The sequence below is a fragment of the Capricornis sumatraensis genome, chromosome 3 (assembly GCF_032405125.1).
Source record: "Capricornis sumatraensis isolate serow.1 chromosome 3, serow.2, whole genome shotgun sequence".
NCBI classification, from domain to species: Eukaryota; Metazoa; Chordata; class Mammalia; order Artiodactyla; family Bovidae; genus Capricornis; species Capricornis sumatraensis.
Window position 1 is genome coordinate 177,366,809 of NC_091071.1, and position 23,952 is coordinate 177,390,760.

At 45.7% G+C, this 23,952-nt stretch overlaps 1 protein-coding gene across 2 annotated transcripts in view; it reads right to left on the bottom strand.

The window, feature by feature from the left end:
- Nucleotides 1–494: 494 nt before the first annotated feature.
- Nucleotides 495–23,952, bottom strand: part of MICOS10 (mitochondrial contact site and cristae organizing system subunit 10) — a 34,838-nt gene continuing 11,380 nt past the window's right edge. The window contains exons 2-4 of one of the 2 annotated variants that reach the window (XM_068968997.1): nt 3,753–3,800; nt 2,682–2,781; nt 495–729 (exon numbers count right to left, since the gene is read on the bottom strand). In XM_068968997.1, the coding sequence (XP_068825098.1) occupies nt 567–729; nt 2,682–2,781; nt 3,753–3,800 (311 nt within the window). In that variant the 3' untranslated portion in view covers nt 495–566. Of the gene's footprint in view, nt 730–2,671; nt 2,782–3,752; nt 3,801–23,952 lie in introns of both variants that reach the window. The other variant, XM_068968998.1, reaches the window with a different exon arrangement.

Sequence of the window (23,952 nt, forward strand, 5' to 3'; positions counted from 1 at the left end):
AGTCCCCGGGCCAAAGCCCCCAGTGCCGAGGCCCAGCCAGGGGGCGCCGAGCTCCCTGAAGTTAAGAGGAACTGTGATGTCGATGGGGTGAGCCACCAGCACAGTGAGGCTCCCTACCTGCCGAGACGGCCGGCTGCCTGACCCCAGCACAGCAGACACGGCCGAGACGGGCCGGCCGGGTCCAGTGGTCAGGACGACACGCCGGCTCTACAGACTAACGGCCAGAGCAAGCGCGGCTCCCCTGGACGCTCATCGTCTTCCTCGGACAACACCCTGCGCTCTCCCAGCTCCGGTTTATGAGGTGGGAGCAGTGCTGAAAACTGCACTTCACGGGGCGAGCGGGGAGGAAGGCACCACGGCTGTGCTTCCAGGAAGGCGCTGAGAGAGGCTGGGGCCAGGCGGTTACAGCTGCTGGCAGTTCAGACAGACTCCTTCTGCTCACAGACCAAAGGCAAAGAAACGCAGGCCATGCGCTGGGCTGCCGATTTTAGTTTAATTTATTTATTTTAAGACCATCTCCTTGCAATTTCCAGAGAGAAAATACAAAACAAGAAACAGACTTGGTTTCAAACACGTACACAGTGTGCTGGAGTTGAAAGCATTACTGGTGACGCGGTTACGGAGAGTGCCGGCTCACTCCGGGGCGCTTCAGTGTTCCTGAGGAATAGACGCGGTTTCTCCTGCCCTCCCACTGGGGTGTTTCTCAGGTGTGAGTCACTGCTCCTGCTCCTGGAAAGGAAGGGCACTCCATTAGCAGGCACGCTCGGCCTTCTGGCGAGCCCCTCTAACCTGCCGCTGTGGGGCAGGCACACAGGGCCCGACCGGCATCTGCTTGGAACGTGTCCCACTCACAAGAGGACCATCTGTAGCCCACCAGGCTAACGCCCACCAAAAGGACGGGCCCCAGGTGGCTGGAGAGAGTGCAGCCCTGCAATCAAACGACCTACTAACGCTGGGAGCTTTGGCAAGTTCCTAACCTCGGTAAAGTTCAGTTTTCTCATCTGCTGAACGAGGGTCATCAAACCTCCGTCGCAGACCTCCTGGGAGAGGTCTAGAGAAGGAACAGAAAGATAAAGCACCCGGGATGGCCCACGAGGCGTAGCAGGCGCTCAGCAATCATCACCTCATATTACGACTACACTGGAAAAGCCCCAAGCCGCGGTCCTGCTCCTCTCTTCAGAGACTAGAGGCTGACAACATCGAGGCACAGACTCCAGTTCAGAAAAAGTTACAGGCCGCGCTGGAACAGCACGCACGAGGCTGTAAAACCTCTAACAGCATTTTCCACAGTAACTCCCAGCCATTAAATACACACACATATAATCACCCTGAGCCATTTATCCATGACAACTGTTTGGAATAATGAAAACATTTCAAACAATTAAAAGACCTAAAGCTCCTCTCCCTGTTTCTTTCCATTCTCCTCCAGACTCAGCTGCGGCCGAGAGGGGAGGAGCCGGGACCAGGGAAACTGCCCGTGGTCGGCGCTGGTGCCATGCAGCTGCCCTCCGCCCACACGAGCCCCCGGGCAGCCACCCTGGCCTTGCCGCAGGGTTGGGTCATGACGACTGAGGGCCTGCCAGTGCGAGGCTGTCCCGCCTCCCCTGCTCCCAGTCCCCTCCCCAGGCCCGCACAGGCTGGCCAGTGGGCAGCTGGCAGTCTATGCACCTTCTCAGATAGGGGCTACCAAGCTGGGACGCTCATCTGTACCCCATTCTCTGCCCTGCTTGTTAGTACGGTGGAACAATGGACGAGTCAGTCACCCTATCTTGGCTGGCCTCCACTGTAATAACCAATATTTCCGTTTATATAGCACCTCAGAGCTTGAAGACATTTTCACATTTAATCTGCACAGCGATCCCGTAGGCAGAAATTACCACCCTCATTAAGTGAGAAAAGAAGGGAAGAACTCCAGAGCACCCAGAAAGCACACATGGGGGTGTCCTGGCTTCTGGGGTCTCTCCCCTGGCCCCGGCTGCGGCCCAGACCAGTGATTCTAGCTCAAGGTTAAGCAAGAAGGCAGACGGCTCTGCACATCCCGAGAAGAAGTTCTTCATGAAGGTGGTGCTGTGTAACGGTGATGCTTTAGTAAGCCTGAGGCCCGAGGCCATCAGCGCGTCTAATAAGATACACAACTTACTTCACTCATTTTACATTTATTTGAGCACCTACTTTGTTCCAAGCCCTGAGGATACAAAAACAAACAGCATCTCCGTCCGGAGGCTGCTGTGCACAGAAACTTTAGGAGACGTGGTATGTCCTTCACTTGAGGCCTGTGTTAAACTTCCGCATCCTATTTGCATCATTAAAATCCATCTGTAGACAAGACTGCAGCAGAATCGGGCGGGACTCACAGTCAAGAACGTGCCCTCTTCAGGAGAAAGCAGAAGCACAACTGAGTTCAGAAGTCTTTAGGTTTAGCCTGAATGTGTGAGAGATGTTTACCGAGCACTCTGAGATCCTGAACAAAAGTGCTGCCTACAGAAAGGAGAATTTGATAAGGATCTGCTTTACTGTGCCATGATTCAAGTCGATGATTCACTTATGAGCTCAGTGGTGCCACAAAGACCTCAGTTTATTTATCATTTATCGTATTTATTATTTATCTGCGCTCTAAAGAGCTCTGTGAGGAGGCAGGAGGAAGAAAGAGAAGCGTCACCTCTGTACATACTTTGACATACTTTCCATGCAGAAGGTATGGCGCCTGGAAGTCGTGCTGGCAGTTGGAGTAAGCCATCCCGAACCCCATTCCAGAGCCGAAGGCCAACGGCCACGTCCTTCCTGGTGAGCAGAGAAGGAGAACCCCGAGAGGGGACCGTGAGGAGAGAATAAAGCTTTCCTCTGGCTTGAACACATCTGCCCAGGGGTCAGTGAGCATTCAGCACACACCACGCTTCCGTCAGTGTCTCGCCACCCGCCCAGGGGAGGGTGTCGATTAAGGGCCTGTGGGGCCAGGCTTGAAGTCTTAGTGAGTGGCACAAATGAAAACAGGAGACACAGCTGAGCCTGTTAACGTTCCTATGCCAGTTCTAACTATCTGCTCATTTCAACTAACTCTTAAAACTTATCATAAACAACACCAGTAAGGTCTTTGAATTTTTAAAGTACGTAAGAACTTCACCAACATTTACGTATTTGGATTCTACTAAGTCACAAGGTTCACTTGAGCTAATGCGTAGATGATCACTCCACACCAGCACTGGTTCACGGGGATTCTCCAGCTGCATTTTCCCCACCAGCTCCTCGTGGAAAGAGGTCAAAGTGACCCCTATAGCTTCTATTCAACAGCCAAACTTCAGAAGTTCTTCCACCGAATGAAAGGGACACTGCCTGTCCTTTGCTCAGGAGAATTTCTGGCCAAAAAGCCTATTTATTTCAGGTCCACTTCTTTTTATTACCAGCAGGACTTTTGTTTTCAAGCTGCTTTAGGAAAAAATAAAACTAATTTGAATTATTTGAGAGTGTAGATTTGGCCAAACGACTCACTGACATAAAGTACAGGCTTTTTTTTTTTTAATGATATCATATTTGAGCTATCAGGCACCCTGACTTAGTGCCCGGGGAATTCTGGAGATGCCCACCCAGTTCTGGCCTCTTCTGCGCCTACAGTCTCTGTCTAGTTCACTTTACAGTGGCCTACCTAAACCCATACACGGGTCCTGGCAGCCAGGGGGCCGCACCTCCAGCAGTGCCCCTGCCGTGGGCACGCATGTCCGAGGGTGTCAGGCACACAGGTAAGAAGGCACACTTACTTTTAAAGAAGGTAAGTGAGAAAACAAGTCCTAATCCAAAGCCAGCACCTACAAAAGAGGGAGGAAAAACATGTTAAACACCTTAACAGTAACTTGACAAAAATAAAAGGAACATTTCATAAATGTGAACATCTACAAGACAGATTTTTTTTAACTTGGTAGAGAGACGAGTTTCTCGTTTCTAACTTCGTTCTTGTCATCAGAGGCTCTGTCTACACCTGTGGTCCCCTTTGCCCCACCAGGGGATAAGAACTTTCTCCCTCATTCTGTCTAGACGAGTCCAAGGGGTGGGAGGACAAGCCAGGAGACAGTTCTGAAAAGATCCTCTTGCACGGCTTGCAGACAGCCTCTAGCACCTCGGGCTCCCGCGCCACCTTCCCCAGGCACGCCACGGCCAGCATGTCAGGTAAAAGCCCTCAGCGGGAAGCTCCCCGGGCTGTGCCAGCACTCTGAGTGATGGCGACGTTTTGAGGAAGATGGAAAGGAGTGATCCAGAGGAGCTGCTGTCACAAGTCAGAGTGTCCAGACAGGGGGAAAGCACGCCCTCAAGCGTGGACGCCAATCCCCTCTCCTCGCTGACTCACGGGGCACTTTTAACCACCATCTTTCAAGATGAAAAAACAAATGCAACCCTGTTTTAATGATCTGGTGGGAAAAAAAAATTTTAAATACCGAATTTTAAATCAAACTTCACAGGAATCTTAAGCTTGGGGCCAAAAAAAAAAAAAGGCTAAATCCTCATTTTGACCAATCTTTCTCAACCTTGGTCATTCTATTGATATGGTCATAATTTATTTTCTTTAAAAAAGAAAAAAAACCATTAATGAATATATTTAATTATATAAATTCAACTTCAACTTAAATAGTATCTATGATCACAGATTTGAGCGCCAGCTATACTTTTTTAATAAGGCACGCTTTAAATGAATGCAGAACAATTAAAATAAAAACATTTACCTGTGGTAACACTTCAGGAAAAAAGTCATCTCACATACTGTAGAGACACATGTCCCAAGCTCTGAGATAAGCTTATTTTTCCATTATCAAAAAAGTAATGTTACACATGCCAAGGAAGAGAGCCAAGGCCTGTTTTTTCCTCAGACTTGACAGATAATTGTTTTCAGGCTTTTCAGAGTATCCTGATGTTCCTGACTATGTGTCTGCCCCATGGTCCAACAGAGCCCTGACCAGCTTCTTCACAATTAAGGCCCACATAACGGCCCCGATTCACCTGCCTCTTCCCTGTCCAGCTGTGGATGCAGGCTAGGTGGTGTCAACACTCAGAGTGCTCTCAGCCAGCAAACCCGACCCTTCTGCTCCAAACAGAGAGAGCTTCATCTTAAGCAAGTAAGCTAGCCCACACCTTTTTTGCTTCACCTGTGTAACAATCCCGCTGATGCTGGCCTGATCAAAGTGTTTATGTTATTACCCAGAGTGAGTTCTGATAATCCTCTCTTACCCTCTACATGTGGCCACGATGCATTTCCTTCCTATGACTGTATCCTATAAAAATGTGAATTTTAGTTAAAAACCATTACTTTGTACTGTCCAACGGGCCCTGCACTAGGTACTGTTGCCCAGCTTTAAAATGCAGCACCTGAAGATCTCTCATGTCATCCCAATTCCCATGCAGTTTAATGAAGCGATGGAGAACCTGTCAGTTCACAGGCCACAGTGGCTAACCTATTCCAGGCTGACATACAGAGAAAGGAGAGGGACAAACACCAGTATCTCCCATGAACACCCAGCATTCCCTCCCTACTCCACCAAACATTCCTGTAAACCAAACAGCAGCCTGACATGGTTCCATCCCCCAGTTTCCAGATGCCGAAGATGACTTGTTCAAGCACACGTTCAGTCAGTGGAAGAGCAGTGAACTGGGCCCGAGTCTGCCAGACTGCAAAGCCACGAGATTCCCCAGTGCCAACCCCTGAGCAATGGATGCCTCCCAAGGGAAACTGGAGCATCGAGATTCCTACTGCCAGTGAAGCAGGATTCAGCCAAAACCAAAGTGTGCCTCTCATGCGACAGCCCAGGACGCTAGGCAACCAGGGCAGCAACAAGCCCACACAAGGCCAGCTGGGCTTGTCCAGATCCATCCCCAGGCTGCGCCTGCCGCACATGTCACAGACACAAGTCTACCTGGAAGGGGTGCTGCAAGGGCTTCAGAGACGCAGCCATCGCGCCTGACGCTCCCCAGCAAGAGTCTGCTGCGGCCTGGTTTTCTAAAATGGCATGGGCTTCCATTTCAAAGTAACTTTCCTCACCCCCTTGCAGCTGGAAGATGAGTAAGACAGTAAATTGGTCCTAGAAAATGAGGTAAAGAATTTGGACTGGCCCACAGATTTTAAACCAGGCAGTGGGATGGGGAGGTAGGCCAGTACAAACACAATGGCTCACAATCAGAGCGTTTGGTCTTCTCCATCTGGAAGGCAATTTTTTGGCAAACAAATCAAAAGCCCAAAAGGAAAATATTTCAGCACTTCCCTTGTCCCTCTGATTCCATGCCTGTCTGTTTTGCCCCAAGGAAAGAAAGCTCTCTGACACTCAGCTTCTCCTAACAGCAGATCGAGAGCGATGCTGAAGCCGCTGCTGCCGGTCATCACTCAGACACTAAGAGGAGGCAGGCTTCACGCCGACCAGGATGGAGGAGAACACCTTTCCTCTCCAGACTTCATTTAAGCTCAGGTACATGCCTGACCACTTCAATTCTGCTACTATTAAAGGGCTGTGGGTGTGTGTATGTCAGCCACTCAGTCGTGTCTGACTCTTCGCGACCCCAGGCTCCTCTGTCCATGGAATTCTCCAGGCAAGAGTACTGGAATGGATGACCGTGTCCTTTTCCAGGGGATCTTCCTGACCCAGGGATTGAACCCAGGTCTCCAGCGTTTCGGGCAGATTCTTTACCATCTGAGCCACCAGGGAAGCTCTATTAAAGGCATTTACTTGAAAGTATATAAACTGGGATCAAAATCACGGTTCAGACTAGCCGGAAGCGGAAGTATACTCTATGCTCCTAAGCTGAGCTGCAACATCTGCCATTCTTACGAGTGATTTTTTTTTCTCCATTTCTATATTTTTAAGACACAAAATACCAAGTCTGTTCCCTTCAGAAAAAATAACACAGAAGTTGATGTTTAAATGCCAACGTTTTACTTTCAGTTAGCTATCTCGGTTATTTAAGAGATAAACGATAGTGGAACTGCTGATGAATTTCGCAGGTTCAAGTTCTCACATGCTCAATTTTCTTTTAAAAGGCAACATGTTGCTTCAAAGAAAGTCCCACCTGATCAGGGGACACCAACTCCGCAGCTGTTTCCACTAAAGATTGGCACCTCTAGGCCAGGTTTAAACTTCATAACAATAAAACATGAAAGGTTTGTCTTACGATAAAAACAAACCAACATGGAAAAAGAGGAGAGTTCTCTCGGCCTTTGGCCACTTCTTTTTTGTTGTTGCATTTCAAGTTCTCTTAGAAGAAAAAAGCCAGAGGAAAAAGCACAAAGCATTTTTCACCTCCCCTGGAAGCAAATATTTAACTGTGAATAAAATTTACATAACTCTGCCTCCCCTTTTAAGCCTGTTACTTTGGCCCATGCTGCCTGGAATGACGAATAACTCTAAAGTAAAGAGATGCCTGATTGCAGGTACACGTCTTCCTAATGGCAAAGTCCACCAAGGGGAAGTCAGCGAACAAGGCAGAAAGAAAAACCACCCCAAAACAGAGAAGCCTTATGGAATTGACATTAGGCAAGAAGCCCATGCTCTGAAACCATTTCTTTTGAAGAGGAAAAAGAATTGGCACAAATTCTTTCAAAAAGAAATTGCTCCGAATCAATCTAACCTGGCCCTTTAATGCACGTTTAGTGCCCAAAAGGACATCATAAAACGGGCCAGTAGATAAACACACATTTTTGGAAAGAAGCAACTCCTTAACAGTTCATCTGATACTATTTTAGTACCAAACAACAGAGAACTCACTCCACTAACTACATAAAAAAATACTGCCCCATCATATGCCCAAGTGGATTTTATAACAAATTTAAAAGAGTAACAACTAACAGCAGTATACCAGTGCACACCCCAAGCCCCATGTGTGTGTGGGGGGCGGGGGGGGAATCTATGTTGACGGCCATCACTGTGACACATGGACAAGTCACCATGCCACACAGCACGAAGCTTGACATCACTGAAACCCTGAGAAAGCAAACGCAACTAGCAAGGATTAAGCAGCGGGCCGCATAATCTGACTGCAGTCCTGAGGTATAAATGTTTTGGGGTTGTTTTTTTTTTTTGGCTATCCTACAAGGCAGGCAGGACCGTAGTTCCCTGACCAGGGACTGAACCCAGGCCCCCTGCGGTGGAAGCATGGAATCTAAACCACTGGACCGCCAGGGAAATCCCAGAAATGTACTTTGGATGTTGGTCCCTAAGCAGAACAAGTTCGAGAAATAAAGGTCCCTATGGAATCGACTTTGTAAAAGTTCTAACTGTCAACGAACATGCAATTGAGGAATTTGCTGGGGAAGCATTAAAAAAAACATCCTCAGAAAGTCACTTAAAAAACATGTCCATGAAAAACTGACCATGGGGGAAAGAAGACTAAGACCTTTTATTTATCAATCACTGACTAGACAACTAAGATCTCACTCCAGCTTCTCAGCATCTTAAACAGAGCTCCTAAGTTCCTAAGTCCAGTGTGCAGTCTATCCATGCTAAATCTTTGGTCTACATCTACCATTTTACTTTGTATAATAGCGTGTCACGATGTAATAGCAAACACTTAAGTACCATATTCAACTGGCAGTTTATCAATATGAGAAGCTATAGCAATTACAAGCAAGCTTTTAAGAGTCTAGGAGCCATATGCCAAACAACTTTATTCTTAAATGACGGAAAGAAAAGATACAGCTTCCAAAATCTGAGAGACTGACTTTCCCACTGCGTGTGACGTGAGAGTGCTGCTGCTGCTGGGAGGCAGGTCCAGTTCGGAGCCCTGGGCGTCCTCACTGGCCAGCCCTCTGACCTCAGGGTGAGTACTTTGGCCTCGCCTGCCCGCAGCGTGCTCGTCTGCGACCATCGCTGTCTTAGGAAAATGTAAGGTATCTGCAGTCTGACGCAGACTTCAGTAAACGGTAGTAAGGTCTGCTATCTCTCTAAGAACACACTCAAAAGATGTCAAAAGTGAAACGTAAGAGTTATTCCCTCCATTAAAACACAACTCCACAGGAAGATCGCACTGTGGGTGAACCACAGCTGAAGACTGGAATCTTTTTTATCCACTCTTTGCATAGCTGACTTTTTTTTCACAGGCATTAGCAACTGTTTATAGTAATACATTTTTTTTTTAAACAAAATAGGGGATTCCTTCAGACTCATTGCTGAACTAGAACATGTTGCTTTAAAATACAACATTTTCCTAGAGCTGTCTTGTGTTTAATAAAGCTATATTTATGCTTTGCACATGGATTAATATCAAACTGACCTATTTATAATGGGTGTTCTTTCCTGTTCAATCATGTTTCTATAACACTCATTTCTATTACACTTCTATTACAATCATCAAATGCATTCGTTATGACAGAAAAAAACAAAAATGCGCTTTTATAGGAAAGTACCCTTGGGACTGAGTTTAGCGAGAATTACACTTCCAAGAAACATTCTTGATTTATGAAAGATGCTCAGGGCCCAATTTATGAGGGGGAAAAAACAGTTTTAAGTCAACTCCAAACTGTGTTACTTAATCCTCTGAGGCAAAGACAGATTGTCCCAGGTGTCCACGTGTAAATGCCAAGTCATGTGAATTAACCCAGAAAGTGTGCCAGGCCAACGGCCCCAAGATGGGAGATGTGGTCTGTGTTCATCAGCTTCTCACGCGGCAACACTGCCGCACGGTGTGTGGGAAACAGGCTAAGAAGGTGGCCACTGCACGGCCTTAGCCTTCCTGGCCTCTCAGACGACACAGAGGCCAGAGCATCTGTAGGAGCCTCTAGGGTGGACATCAACTGCCAGGATTCTGAGCAGAACAAGTACAGCAGTGGCCGGAAGGAGTGAAGACAAGGAAGGTACATGTGGAAGCCCTCACAGCACTGGTGAGCTGCTCCCAGAGAGGCCGACTCGCGATTAAGGGTCCTTTTAAATGAGAGCATACAGCACACGACCCAGCCTTCAGAATTCCGACAGCTGTATGGCTTTCTGAGAGTGCACAAAAGAAACGATCATTTATTCACATGTGGGCAGAGGATGCGGGAAAACAAGCAGCTCTGATGACTAATGATTAAAGGGACACTGAGGAAAATGCGGAATTACCAAGTTTCAAAACACAATCAAAGATGCCACCGCTGTTGTTTACTCACTAAGTCGTATCTGACTCTTTTGTCACCGACCCCATGGACTGTAGATGCCTTGCATTGGATTTTTTTGGGGGAAGGGGTGCTTTGGGGTTCCCTGGTGGCTCAGACGGTAAAGAATCTGCCTGCAATGCAGGAGACCCAAGTTCAATCCTTGGGTAAGGAAGCTCCCCTGGAGAAGGGCATGGCAACCCACTCCAGTACTCTCGCCTGGAGAACTGCATGGACAGGAGCCTGGTGGGCTACAGTCCACAGGGCTGCAAAGAGTGGGACACGACTGCGTGACTAACACTTCTGAGGCACTAACATTTAGGGAGCGGCCGGCGCTGATGATGGAGAAGGAAACGGCACCCACTCCAGCGTCCTCACCTAGAATCCTGTGGACAGGAGCCCAGTGGGCTGCCGTCTAGAGGGTCGAAAAGAGTCGGACGCGACTGAAGCGAGCAGCAGCAGCAGCAGGCACTGACGTACCAGCGTTTCCAGGTATTACTCCACACGAACCACGGAACCGCCTGAGAGGTGTACTATGATCCTGAGTTACAGAAGAGGAAGCAACGTAAGAACGGAGTTAAGCGAGCTGCCCAAGAATACACAGCTAAGAGAGAGTACAAACCCACGCTGTGTGGCTCTTTTCTACTGGCAGAGAAAAAACTCAGGGAGAGGTCGGTCAGAAGAGCTGCAGGGAGACTGTCTATTGTTACATAGCACAACAAAGTGTTTTTCTGGATTTTCTGGATTGTAGTGCTTTGCATGGGTAATTTATGACTGTGTGACTCTTTAATCCCTCAAGAAAACAACAGAAACCACAGATGTCCAATTTATCAAGAGTGACAACAACTCCCCCAAATTACTTAGCATCAAGGAGAAACAGGCACCAAGTCAAGCTGGGAGGCGCTTCCTTCTGGGCACTGGCTGGAGAGAGAAGCGCCTTCCCTCCCACAGCCCTCAGGAACTGGCGTCTCATCCCTGGGACAGTCGACAGGAAACTCAAGGCTTCATGGCGTCCCGTGTATGCATCGTGATGGCTGTTACGTGGCTTCCTTCTTGATCCAAATGAAAAATCAACAGAGAAACAAGAACCAATAGTTTCTTTTCCTTATACCTTTACTTAACCTATATTTATTAGCATTTATTAGGTAGAAAGCACTAGGGATCAATTTCTTTTCTCTTGGAGTATGTAGTGCTATTTTTAAAAAGTAGGTAGTGGATACACAGTGGTTACGTTTCAGCTATAGTGTTATGTAGATTTGGGGGTAAAACAGGTTAAACAGGATTGAGAATACTGGTTCCCTACTAGTGGTGTGTCCCTTCCTTGGACAAATTATATACCCTCTCTAGGCAACAGCTTCTTTGTACTGAAAACAGGAATACTAACAGTGCCTATCTATACCTGGGGGAGAAGAGCAAGGATGAAACAACATAAAATGTGTAAAAAGCTGGGAAGAACAGTGCATTGCACACAGTAATTATAAATGTATTCTGCTCCCATAAAAAGCATTTCAAGAACAAATACTTACTGAGCACTGAAGGGCAAGAACACTGGGTCCACCATCAAAAAATGGGCCAAAGAACTAAACAGACATTTCGCCAAAGAAGACATACAGATGGCTAACAAACACATGAAAAGATGCTCAACATCACTTACTATCAGAGAAATGCAAATCCAAACCACAATGAGGTACCACCTCACGCCGGTCAGGATGGCTGCTATGAAAAAGTCTACAAACAATAAATGCTGGAGAGGGTGTGGAGAAAAGGGAACCCCCTTACACTGTTGGTGGGAATGCAAACTAGTACAGCCACTATGGAGAACAGTGTGGAGATTCCTTAAAAAACTGGAAACAGAACTGCCTTATGACCCAGCAATCCCACTGCTGGGCATACACACCGAGGAAACGAGAATTGAAAGAGACACGTGTACCCCAATGTTCACCGCAGCACTGTTTATAATAGCCAGGACATGGAAGCAACCTAGATGTCCATCAGCAGACGAACGGATAAGAAAGCTGTGGTATATACACACAATGGAGTATTACTCAGCCATTAAAAAGAACACATTTGAATCAGTTCTAATGAGGTGGATGAAACTGGAGCCTATTATACAGTAAAGTAAGTCAGAAAGAAAAGCACCCAAACAGTATATTAATGCATACATATGGAATTTAGAAAGATGGTAACAATGACCCTATATGCCAGACAGCAAAAGAGACACAGATGTAAAGAACAGACTTTTGGACTCTGTGGGAGAAGGCGAGGGTGGGGTGATCTGAGAGAATAGCACTGAAACATGGATATTACCATATGTGAAAGAGATCGCCAGTCCAGGTTCCATGCACGCAACAGGGCGCTCAGGGCTGGTGCACTGGGACGAGCCTGAGGAACGGGGTGGGGAGGGAGGTGGGAGGGGGTTCAGGATGGGGGACACCTGTACACCTATGGCTGATCCATGTCAATGTATGGCAACAACCACCACAATAATGTAAAGGAATTAGCCTCCAATGAAAATAAATGATAAATAAGTAAACTTGGCAAAAAAAAAAAGAAGAATACTGGGTTCAACAAGAATAAGAAATAAGACAGTCTCTTCCCTGGCAAGCTTGGGCTCAGGAAGGAGTAACAAGTTAGGTACCCAGAAAAGTGATCAAAAGCCAATCTTGTCTTTCAGAGAGGGACAGTGCTGCCGGTCCACAGGAAGCCAGGGACACGTGTAGCTGAGAAGTTGCTGTTGTTTTTTTTTAAATCTTCAAGAAAGAGGTGGCATTTCAGTTGCCTTAAATGGTAGACTTTCAACAGCCAGAGCTAAGGCGGGGGGACACACTCCCCACCTAGTGGCTGCAGAAAAGCAGGGCTCGAGTGGAGAGATGGGGGAGGGCCGCCACGCCGAAGCTCTAGGTGCGCCCCTGGGAGCAGGAGGTGAGGCTGGAGAGGGACAGAGCCTCTGAAGCACCAGGAGGTGGGCCAAGGAGTCTGCACGGCACTTAATCCAACAGGCTGGGCTTCCCTGAAGAGTTTTTAAAAAGGCTATGCTTTAGGAAGAGTCATCCGACTAAGGTGTGCAGGATTACTTGGAAAGGAAGAGACATTTTGTTGGCAAAATTTACAGGATTTAACAACTGATTAAGTGTGTGTATGTGTATCTGGGGTTTTGGGGGGTGCACTGGGGAAGACTGTCAAAGAAAATGCAGAGAACTTCTACCTGGATAATTATAAAAACACTGGTGCTATTTAAAAGTCATCAAATAACCTTTTAATACAAAATCCCCTTAATAAAGCTAGAATATAACTTGACTTATACAAATGCAATATCTACAATGTTTTCATGAACACCAAACGATATCAAATAAAGTGAAGAGTATTTGCTAAGCACTTAGAAGTCAGGATTCAATTATCTCATTTAACCTTCACATTTAATAAGCTTCTCTTATTAGCCCCATTTTACAGACTTGGAAACTGAGACACAGAACGGTGAAGTAACGTGCCTCAGGTCACGTGTCTGGGACTGGAACCCAGGCCGTCCGACTCGAGAGACCTGGCCTTCAGTTGCCACGTTCCTCTGGCCTCCTCAGAGACGTGAAAACCATGATAATCATCATGACTTAACCAAAGGAGATGAAACAACCTTCCAAAATTCATCTGAGCCAACATTCTGCGTCAGCTTTTCCTTCACTACAGGAACTGAGCCCCCACTGTGTGCCAGGCACTACGCTAGGCCCCAGGAGATAAGTTTCCACACTAAGTTCATGGTCTACTGTTGGAATCAACGGATAATTAGAAACTCAATGTACAAGGTACAACGAGGAAACACAAGGTGCTGTTTCTGCTCAGCATGGAATACACAAAGGGGAGACGGGTGTTGAGGAGAGACCAAAGTATGTAGGGTCACATCTTTCATGCAGATGGAAGAGAAGAGAGAATCTGAAGTCTGGACCTAGCCAGAGGCACTGAGAAGGGCACCCAAGCCACCCAGAGGGTTAGAGGAGGGAGTGGGAGAGAAGGCGACAAGAGGAAGACTTCAAGGAGCTCCTGGTTGCCAAATGACCATGCGTGAGGTGGGAGATGCAGCAAGACAGTCTTTGATGACAAACTAAGGATCTTGAACATAAAGAAAGCTGAGCACCGAAGAATTGATGCTTTTGAACTGTGACGTTGGAGGAGACTCTTGAGAGTCCCTTGGACTGCAAGGAGATCCAACCAGCCCATGCTAAAGGCAATCAGTCCTGAATATTCACTGGAAGGACTGATGCTGAAGCTGAAAGTCCAATACTGTGGCCACCTGATGTGAAGAGCTGACTCATTTGAGAAGACCCTGATGCTGGGAAAGACTGAAGGCGGGAGGAGAAGGGGACGACAGAGGATGAGATGGTTGGATGGCATCACCGACTCAATGGACATGAGTCTGACTAAGCTCCGGGAGTTGGTGATGGACAGGGAGGCCTGGTGTGCTGCAGTCCATGGGGTCACAAAGAGTCGGACACGACTGAGCGACTGAACTGAACTGAAGGATCTTGGTCTCTATTACAAGCCACAGAGAAACAGTGACAGAAACTCAGCAGGGAAACAACATATCAGATGTGTACTTTACAACAGCCCACTCAGCAATGAGGACAGATCTGAAAAAGTCCATCAAAGACAGAGACAGCAACCCAGGCAGGAGCTAGGTTCAGGCTCAGATTCTCTCCTCTCTGCCCTCTGCCTGAAAACTGTGTTCTTACATGCTTCAGTCTCTCCTCAGCACCCCTCTCTCCTTTGTGTGCTCCATGCTTAGCAGAAATGAGAGAGCCAGTACTAAAGGTGAGCAGGACAGGTTAAAGCAGGACTCTGACCAGGGCTTAGGGATTTCTGAGAAGTGGGAGTGACCACACTTAATGATGATTCTTAGCTAAGGAATCCTTAGCTAAGTCATGGACAGAGATACACAGAGATGGAAACGGGGGTCAACTATTTTGTAAACATACCAATGGTTTTGCATTTAACATACTGTTGGTGCCAATGGTGACTACTATCCCAGATCAGCATTCACAAAAGTGTGGGAATGACTTGCCTGGATTCCAGGGCCTTCCATGAGCAAACAACTTTTTCTTTGCTGTTCAATTTGGTTCTCTCAGGGTGGCCAAGACTATGAGGTTTAGGAAACAGCACCCAGCTGACTTTCTGTTACAGTGGTATTCTACACCTGATGTGAAGAGCTGACGCACTGGAAAAGACCCTGATGCTGGCAAAGACTGACAGCAGGAGGAGAAGGGGACGACAGAGGATGTGACGGTTGGACGGCATCACCGACTCGATGGACATGAGTTTAAGCAAGCTCCAGGAGATAGTGAAGGACAGGGAAGCCTGGCGTGCTGCAGTCCATGGGGTCACAAAGAGCTGGACACGACTCAATGACTGAACAACACCCGTCTTTCTTAAAGACATCAGTAATCTACAAAGCTCCATAAATACACCTCTCCAAATCACTGGACTTGCATACATTAAGAAATAAAAATTTAAGTTTTCATACACTGAGTGAAGAAGAAAAGTCTTCCAAAAGATATGAGCTGAAAGAAAATGAATTTCAAGTTGCAGCTGAACAAGGGGAAAAACGTTGGGGTTTTTCTCAATGCTCACAGCCAATCTCCTCTGAGAAAGCATATGATTAGTAGCATTTATTCTGATGTCAGGACAACATAAGATTAGAGCGGTAACGTACTGTTTTTACTTCTAATTAGAGAGGGATATTGTGAGCTCACATACAGGCTTATGCGGAAATGGTTAAAACAAAAACTCCTACAACTCGTTAACTTCAATTTAGTCACCTGAAATGATGCCAAGAAACTAGCAGCTTTCTTAGGACTACCTTCCCAGTAAAAAGTGGACTATGCTGCTCAAATCATTTGCTTCAGTTGATCACTGAAAACCCACCTGTCAAACAGGAATTTGAGTACTTTATAGGCGCAGGTTCTGACAATCAGAAACATTTGTTCTAACTCATAAACATCTGCCAAAGCAAAGTAGATCTGCAAATCCATCAACAATTATGTCAGTGTTACAATAATTACAAGTTATCCGAAGCAACCTAATACAGGTCTAGGTTGGATAAAGAAAATTGAAGTAAAAAATGATGAGATGCATTTCGATTCCTCCCATACACACTGCTAACTATTAAGCAGCAAGGTTTAAAACTCTACCTGAAGATACAGTTGAAGCAACTTGATGGTGGGCTCTGATTTTAGACAAACACCTGGGCCACACTGTGAGCCCCCACCCGCCCGCCCTCGCTCCCAGACACAGCTCACCCCCGTCATCCATTAAGACCGACCATATTTTCCTATCGCACATTCTCCTCCATTTTTTCCTAATTTGTGCCTCCCCCTCTTTCAGAAGATGGGGCGCTCCGTGAACTGGTGAGCCACCCTCACTCAGGGCCATGCTAATCTTCCCTGCATCACACGTGTATGTGCTGCCAAAACAAGCAAACTCTGTTCTTCCCTTATTTCTCATTTCTATCCCGCTATCTAAACAGCACTTCGCTTTCTCAAGACTTCCCCGGCGGTCCAGTGGTTAAGAACCTTTCTGCTAACACAGGGGGTGCAGGTTCACTTGACAGTCGGGGAACAAAGACCCCACATGTCGTGGACACGCACAACTAAGCCCGGGCACGCACCCCCGAGTCCAGGAGCCGTGACTGCGGGGGCCCTGGCGCCCTGCAACCCCCGCTCCATGACAAGAGGAGTCCCGCGATGAGACCCGGGCGCCGCCACAGGGAAACGCCCTCACAGCAACAGAGGGCCAGCACAGTCAAAAATAAACAAATAAATAAAAATAAAACACTAGACCAAATCAACTCCTAAAGTTCCTACCAGCCCTAATAATCGATAGTTCTATAAGTCTATGGATGTACTGAAGTTATTCAAGTGGGGCCAACCAAAGAAAGCCAACAATGGGATATCACATCCAACAAGAGCAAAGCCCATTAACCTGTCAATCAAGGAGAAAGGTCATTGATAGGCACGGTTGCATGGCATCACCAACGCAAAGGACATGAGTCTGAGTAGGCTCTGGGAGTTGGTGATGGACAGGGAAGCCTGGCGTGCAGTGGCCCATGGGGTCACAAAGAGTTGGACACGACTGAGTGACTGAACTGAATGTAATTTCAAAGTTAGTGAGAAGCTTAGAGAGATTTTCACTTTAAACTACTCTATTAAACACAAAACTAGACTTAACATATTTATTTAAAGATTACTGAATATTCACTGGAAGGACTGATGCTGAAGCTGAAACTCCAACACTTTGGCCACCTGATGCGAAGAGCTGACTCATTTGAGAAGACCTGGACGCTGGGAAAGACTAAAGGTGGGAGGAGAAGGGGACGACAGAGGTGAGATGGTTGGGTGACATCACCAGCTCAATGGACATGAGTTTAAGCGAACTCTGGGAGACAGTGAAGGACTGGGAACCCTGGTGTGCTGTGGTTCATGGGGTCTCAAAGAGTCAGAGGCACGACTGAGCAACTGAACAACAAATTCATAATCCTCAATTACAGGAACCAACTCAGCCCAATAAATAATATTTTGAACAGAAACTGTTCTCATTGTTTATTTGCTTACATTATGATTCCCTGGAGGAGGGCATGGCAACCCACTCCAGTATTCTTGCCTGCAGAATCCCAAGCACAGAAGCCTGGCAGGCTATGGCCCACAGGGTCACAAAGAGACAAGACTGAAGCAACATCGTGTAACTACAACAAAGCTAATGATTCTCCCCACCAAGCACCATTATTACTCCCAAGAGGTAATCTGGATTAAGTTTACTGTTTACCATTCCATTTATATAAGCGGGATCATTTATCACACAAGATGGTCTAAAATTTACACTTCTCACTTTACGATTATCAGGACACCTTTCTGTGACAGTACATGTCTGTTTAAAGCTTTTCATGAACTATAACATATATACATAAAGCTGCGCAATTAAGTGTACCACTCAATGAATTTTCATAGACTAAACACACCCATGTTACCAGCAACCAGAGCAAGAAACAAAAGATACCCAACACCCCCAGAAGTCTGCCTTGGGCTCTCCTAGTCCAAACTTTCCATCTGAGGATAACCAGACTCTGACTTCTCAAAGCACAGGGTAGTTCTGCCTGGTTTTAAACGTACATAAACAGTCTCAGAGCATGTGCTCTGGCCCACCACTGGTTGTGAACAGATACAGTCTGTTCATCATCACTGCTATATTCAATTACATAGAGTCACAACTTACTAACCCATTCTGTTGACGGGCGTTTGGGTAGCTTCCAGTGGGTGCTATTATGCCTAGTTGAGTTCTATGAACATTCTAGTATAAGTTACTTGGTAAACACACGTACGCATGTCTGCTGGGCACACACCGAGGCATGGAGCTGCTGTCATAAGATGAACAGAGTTAGCATTAGGAGATACCGCCAGTTTTCCAGTGTTCACACTGATTCATACCCCCACAAGCTGAGTCAGAAGGTTCTGGTTGCTTACATCTGCACAAACACTGGGTATATTTCATCTTTTGGCTTTCATTTCACTTTTTTTTTTTTGGTTATCACCCCCGTTTCCTTGTGACCCTCTGCAGTCCAGCCTTCTCTCTACCCTCTTCCACTTATCTACTTTGTCATTACAGACTGGTTTGTATCTTCTAGAATTTTATACAGAAACAGAATCATGCAATACATACTCTTTTGTGTGATTTCACTCAACATAATGATTTTGAAATGTATCCATGTTGCTGGATACAAGGTTTTGTATGTATGTTCCTTTCCATTAGTGACTCGTCCATTCTACGGATGGTTCACATTTGCTAATCCACTCACCTGTTGATGGAGATCTGGGTTCTTTCCACTTGGGGGTATGATGGATAAAGCTGCTAGGAACATTCATATACCAGACTTTTTGTGAACTTGTTTTCACTTCTCCTGAGTAAATAAATACCCAGGAGTAGAATGAGTGGATGGTATGTTTAACTTTATAAGAAACTACCAGTTTTACAAAATGACTTTGCCATTACACCTTCCCATCAATAGTACACAAGAATTCCAGTTACTCCATATCTTAGTCAACCCTTAATGTTATCAGTCTTTTAAACTATTTTAATCGGTGTATAGTGGTATCTTATTTATGATTTTAATTTGCACATCCCCACACCATTAATGTTAACTTCTTTTCTTTTCTTTTTTTGCCATTAGTATAACTTCTTTTGTGAAGAATCTTTTCAAACATTTTACCAATTTTCTTAAATGAATTATCTCCTTACTGCTACAATGAAATTTAAGAATTCTTTATTTATTCTGAAACAAGCAACTTATTTGTTCTCTTAATGTCTTTCAAAGAGCAAGTTTAAAATTATCAGTCAGCATATAATTTTTTTCTTTGTGATTTTGCTTACTGTGATCTAAGAAAATTTTTTTAAAGAAAATTTTCTGAATTCAAGGTCACAAAGATTTTTCTCCTATGCTTTCTTTTAGAATTATCTAGTTTTAGCTCTGTGATCTTCAAGTTAAATTTTATGTATGATCTCGATCATGAGGTATATTTTTTCCCTGTATATGGATGCAGAGTTACTCTAGCACAACCTGTTGAAAAGCTTTTACTTTCCCCATTAAACTGCCTTGGCATCTTTGTCAAGAATGAGATTGACCAGGCGTCCCTGGTGGCTCAGTGGTGACGAATCCGCTAGCCCACGAGGGTTCCACGTGCCATGGAGCAACTCAGCGCACATGGCACAGCCAGAGAAAGCCCCCGCGCAGCAGCCAAGACCTGGCACAGCCCCAAGTGCACAGACAATGAGCCGATCGCACACTCACGGGTCTCCTCCTAGACACCAGCTGACCTCACTGATTTACATGTGCATCCCTCTCTCCAACACCACACCGCCCAGTTTACTCAAGATTCACAGTAAGTCTTGATATTAGGTGATGTTAGTCTTCCAACTGTTTCTCTTTAAAAAATCGCTTCGGGAACTTCCCCTGCTATCCAGTGGTTAAGACTCCGCATGTTCTCTGCAGAGGGCACAGGTTCAATCCCTGATCTCCCATGCCACCTGGCACAGCCAAAAATAAAAAATCTCTTTGCTTTGCTTTGGGTTGTTTACATTGTCATATGGATTTTTTGAATGAATCTCTCAATTTCTACAAGTACCTTTGAGCATTATTTTTCTTGCTGGAACAAGAGATAAATAAACTTCCTCACTGAACTGCTAGGAGAGTAAAAACAGGATGGTATGATGGCATGCCAAGTCTGATGGCACATAACAGGTACTCAATGTTAGCTTCCTCTCTTCTCCCCTCTCTTGGCCTTTAAATAAACAGGATCCAATCTAGTAATGTCCTAACATTTCACTAGTGGGTCAATGGCCACGGTGAAATTATCACCACACCAAACGACTTTTGTAAGTAAATATTTGTATTTTTACTTGGATTCGATACTGAAATGCACTTGCCAGAAAAAGCAATTCAGCATATTTACTAATAAACTGTTTCAGGCCACATTTTAGGAAAGCATAAAACCACAGCCAGAACAAAAATTCAAATCTGTTTTCGAGTTCCATATAGGGCCTAATTACATTACTCTACAATACTAACAAAAAATTCTCCTCTAGCAAGATCACAACGCTCCATTGTTCATAATCCTGCCGCAAATGGAAAAAGGATTCCTGCTTCCAAACACTGTTTAGAAATACATATAACAAACAAAATATGACTGCTAATTCAACAATTAACATGTACTAATTTGAAACCCAAACCTATAAACAATCAAAAGCCTTTGAAGTATTTTAGTTTAGCCTAACTGATATCACTCCATGAAATGGAGAGGGATCAGCTTGCAAACACAAGCTACCAAAAGGCACTTTTTGGTGAGCCACCAATATTTTGTGGTAACCCACATTTATCAGATGAACTGATACTTAAAAAAAACAATAATTTGCTTTCTTTTTCCATGACTATCCAATCGCTTCTTTCAGTATATTTTTTAACATTAAAATGGTCTTAAACAATTAACTACACTTTTACTTGATTATCAGATGAACACACAAAACTGCTGAATAATTCTAAGGTAGTAGCTCAGCTCCTAAACCATTTACTGTCCTAAATAGTTTCTTAGCAAGGAAGGAACAAGGCCAAAACCTTTCTTTTCATGAAGATGAACAATGACACAGCAGTAACTTCCATCTCTGTTGACGGAGCTGCATGTAACCAGAGGCAAATCTAAGCCGTATCAGGAATAAATTAACTGCAAAATGTTACTCGGGCTCGCTCCCCTCCTGCCTCTCCTGATTGTCAACCGCAGCCCCGTTCTCCACTCACACAGGTCTGCCGCCAGCCCTGCCGACTCCGGCCCGTGAACCGCCACACCGAGTTCTGTAAACGCTGCTGCTGCGCTGCCGCCATCGCCTGTCTCATTCCTCCTGCCCCCATCTTGGATCTAAGCTCCTCTAACCTCTCATCGCGTCGCTTATGACAAGAATCTGCAATAGTATACTCTCCGGCCCTTCCCAACTCATTCTCCTCAAGCTACTGCAGGGCTCTTTCTGAAAGCAAACGTTCAACATTTTCTACAGAAACAGAAAACCCATTCTAAATTCATATGGAATCTCAAGGGACCCTGAACAGCCAAAATAATCTTGAAAAAGAACAAACCAGGAGACATATTTTCTGATTTCAAAACTTACTACAGAGCTGTGTTGTGTTGTACTTTGACACCCATTCATGTCCGACTCTTGAGACTCGGTGGACTGTAGCCCACCAGCCTCCTCTGTCCACGGGGATTCTCCAGGCAAGAATACTGGAGTGGGTTGCCATGCCCTCCTCCAGGGGATCTTCCAACCCAGGAATTGAACCCAGGTCTCCCACATTGCAGGCAGATTCTTTACCATCTGAGCCATCAGTTGAAGCCCAAGAATACTGGAGTGGGTAGCCTATTTCTTCTCCAGGGGAAATTCCTGACCCAGGATTTGACCTGAGGTCTCCTGCATTGCAGGCGGATTCTTTACCGCCTGAGCTACCTGGGAAGCCCTACTACAAAGCCACACTTACAAAAACAGCACAGTACTGGGAATTCCCTAGAAGTCCAGTGGTTAGGATTTAGCACTTTCCCTGATGGGCCTGGGTTCAACCTCTGGTGGAGGAACTAAGATCCCACAAGTCAAACAGCACAGTCAAAACAAAACCACCAACCAACCCAGTGTAGTACTGGCATAAAGACAGAGAGATCAATGGACCAGAAAGCCTGGAATTAACCCCTGCACACACGGTCAAGGCTTCCCAGGCGACCCAGGGGTAAAAGAATCTGTCTGCCTACAATGCAGGAGATTCAGGAGACGTGGGTTCTATCCCTGGGTCAGGAAGACCCCCTGAGCAGGAAATGGCAACCCACTCCAGTATACCTGCCTGGAAAATTCCATGGGCTACAGATCACAACAAGAACATAAATGGTCAAATGATTTTTGACAAGGGTACCAAAACTATTCAGTGGGGAAAGGCCTGTCTTTTCAACAAATGGTCCTGGGAAAATTGGATATCCACATGCAAAAAAATACATAGGACAAAAGTGTCACAACACTGGATGTGGCAATGATTTCTGAGATATGAAATCATAGTAAAATATATATAAATACACTGGTCTGTGCCTCCAGTTTCTGGCAGAGAGCTCCTAATTGCTCAGAACTTCCTGGGCGATAGACATGTCTTTTGCTATAATGAGGCAACTCTTGGTGGGCTCCTGCATAGCTTCAAGATGAGGGCTGACCACCAGAAAGTCCAGGCCACCCCTGGAATTTTCAGCCCCACCCCTCAGCCTCCAAGAAGGGGAGAAGGGTTGGAGACTGAGTTAATGATTAATCATGGTTTCATGATGAAGCGTCTGAAAAACCCAAAAAGTATGGGGTTCTAAAAGCTTCCAGGATGGTGAATGCATCTAGGAGGGAGGTACACCCAACTCGACAGAAACAGAAACTCCTGTGCCTGGGACCCTTCGGGACCGTGCCAAAGGCATCTCTTCAACTGGCTGTCCATTCGTACTCTTTAGTATCCCTGGTAATAAACTGGTAATCTAGTGGTGGTGGTTTAGCCGCTAAGTTGTGTCCGACTCTTGTAACCCCATGGACTGTAGCCCACCAGGCTTCTCTGTTCACGGGATTTTCCAGGCAAGAACACTGGAGTGGGTTGCCATTTCCTTCTCCAGGGCATCTTCCTGACCCAGGAATCGAACCCAGGTCTCCTGCATTGCAGGCAGATTCTTTACCACCTGGGCTATGAGGGAAGCCTAGTTAAGTAAACTGTTTTCCCAAGTTCTGTGAGCCACTCTTAACAAGTTATTGATGACGAGGAGGGAAGCACGGGAACCTCTGATTCACAGCCAGTCAAAAGCACTGGTAACAATCTGGACTTGTGACTGGCATCTGAAGTGAGACTCTCAGGGGACTTAAGCCTTGAGCCTGGAGGCTCTGTACTGTCTTGTTAGTGTCAAAATTGAATTGTGTTATGGAACACCCAGCTAGTGTCAAGAGAACAGCCTGGTGTGGAATACCCGTACATCCGACATTAGAACAGCCGTGAGTATGAGAGCAGAGGAGAAATAGAGGGGTTTTTTGCTGCTCAGACACCAAAAGCAACCAAGAAAAACTGACAAACTGGACATCATAAAATTTTTAAAATTTTGTATACCAAAAGATAAGAGCAGAGGCAAAAGGCATCCCACATACACAGGAGAAAATATTTGCAAATCATAGATCTGATAAGGGATTAATATAAGAATATATAGAGAAATCCTAAATGGAATAACAACAATTCAAAGATGGACAAAGAAGAAAAAAAAAAAAAGATGGACAAAGGACTCAAACAG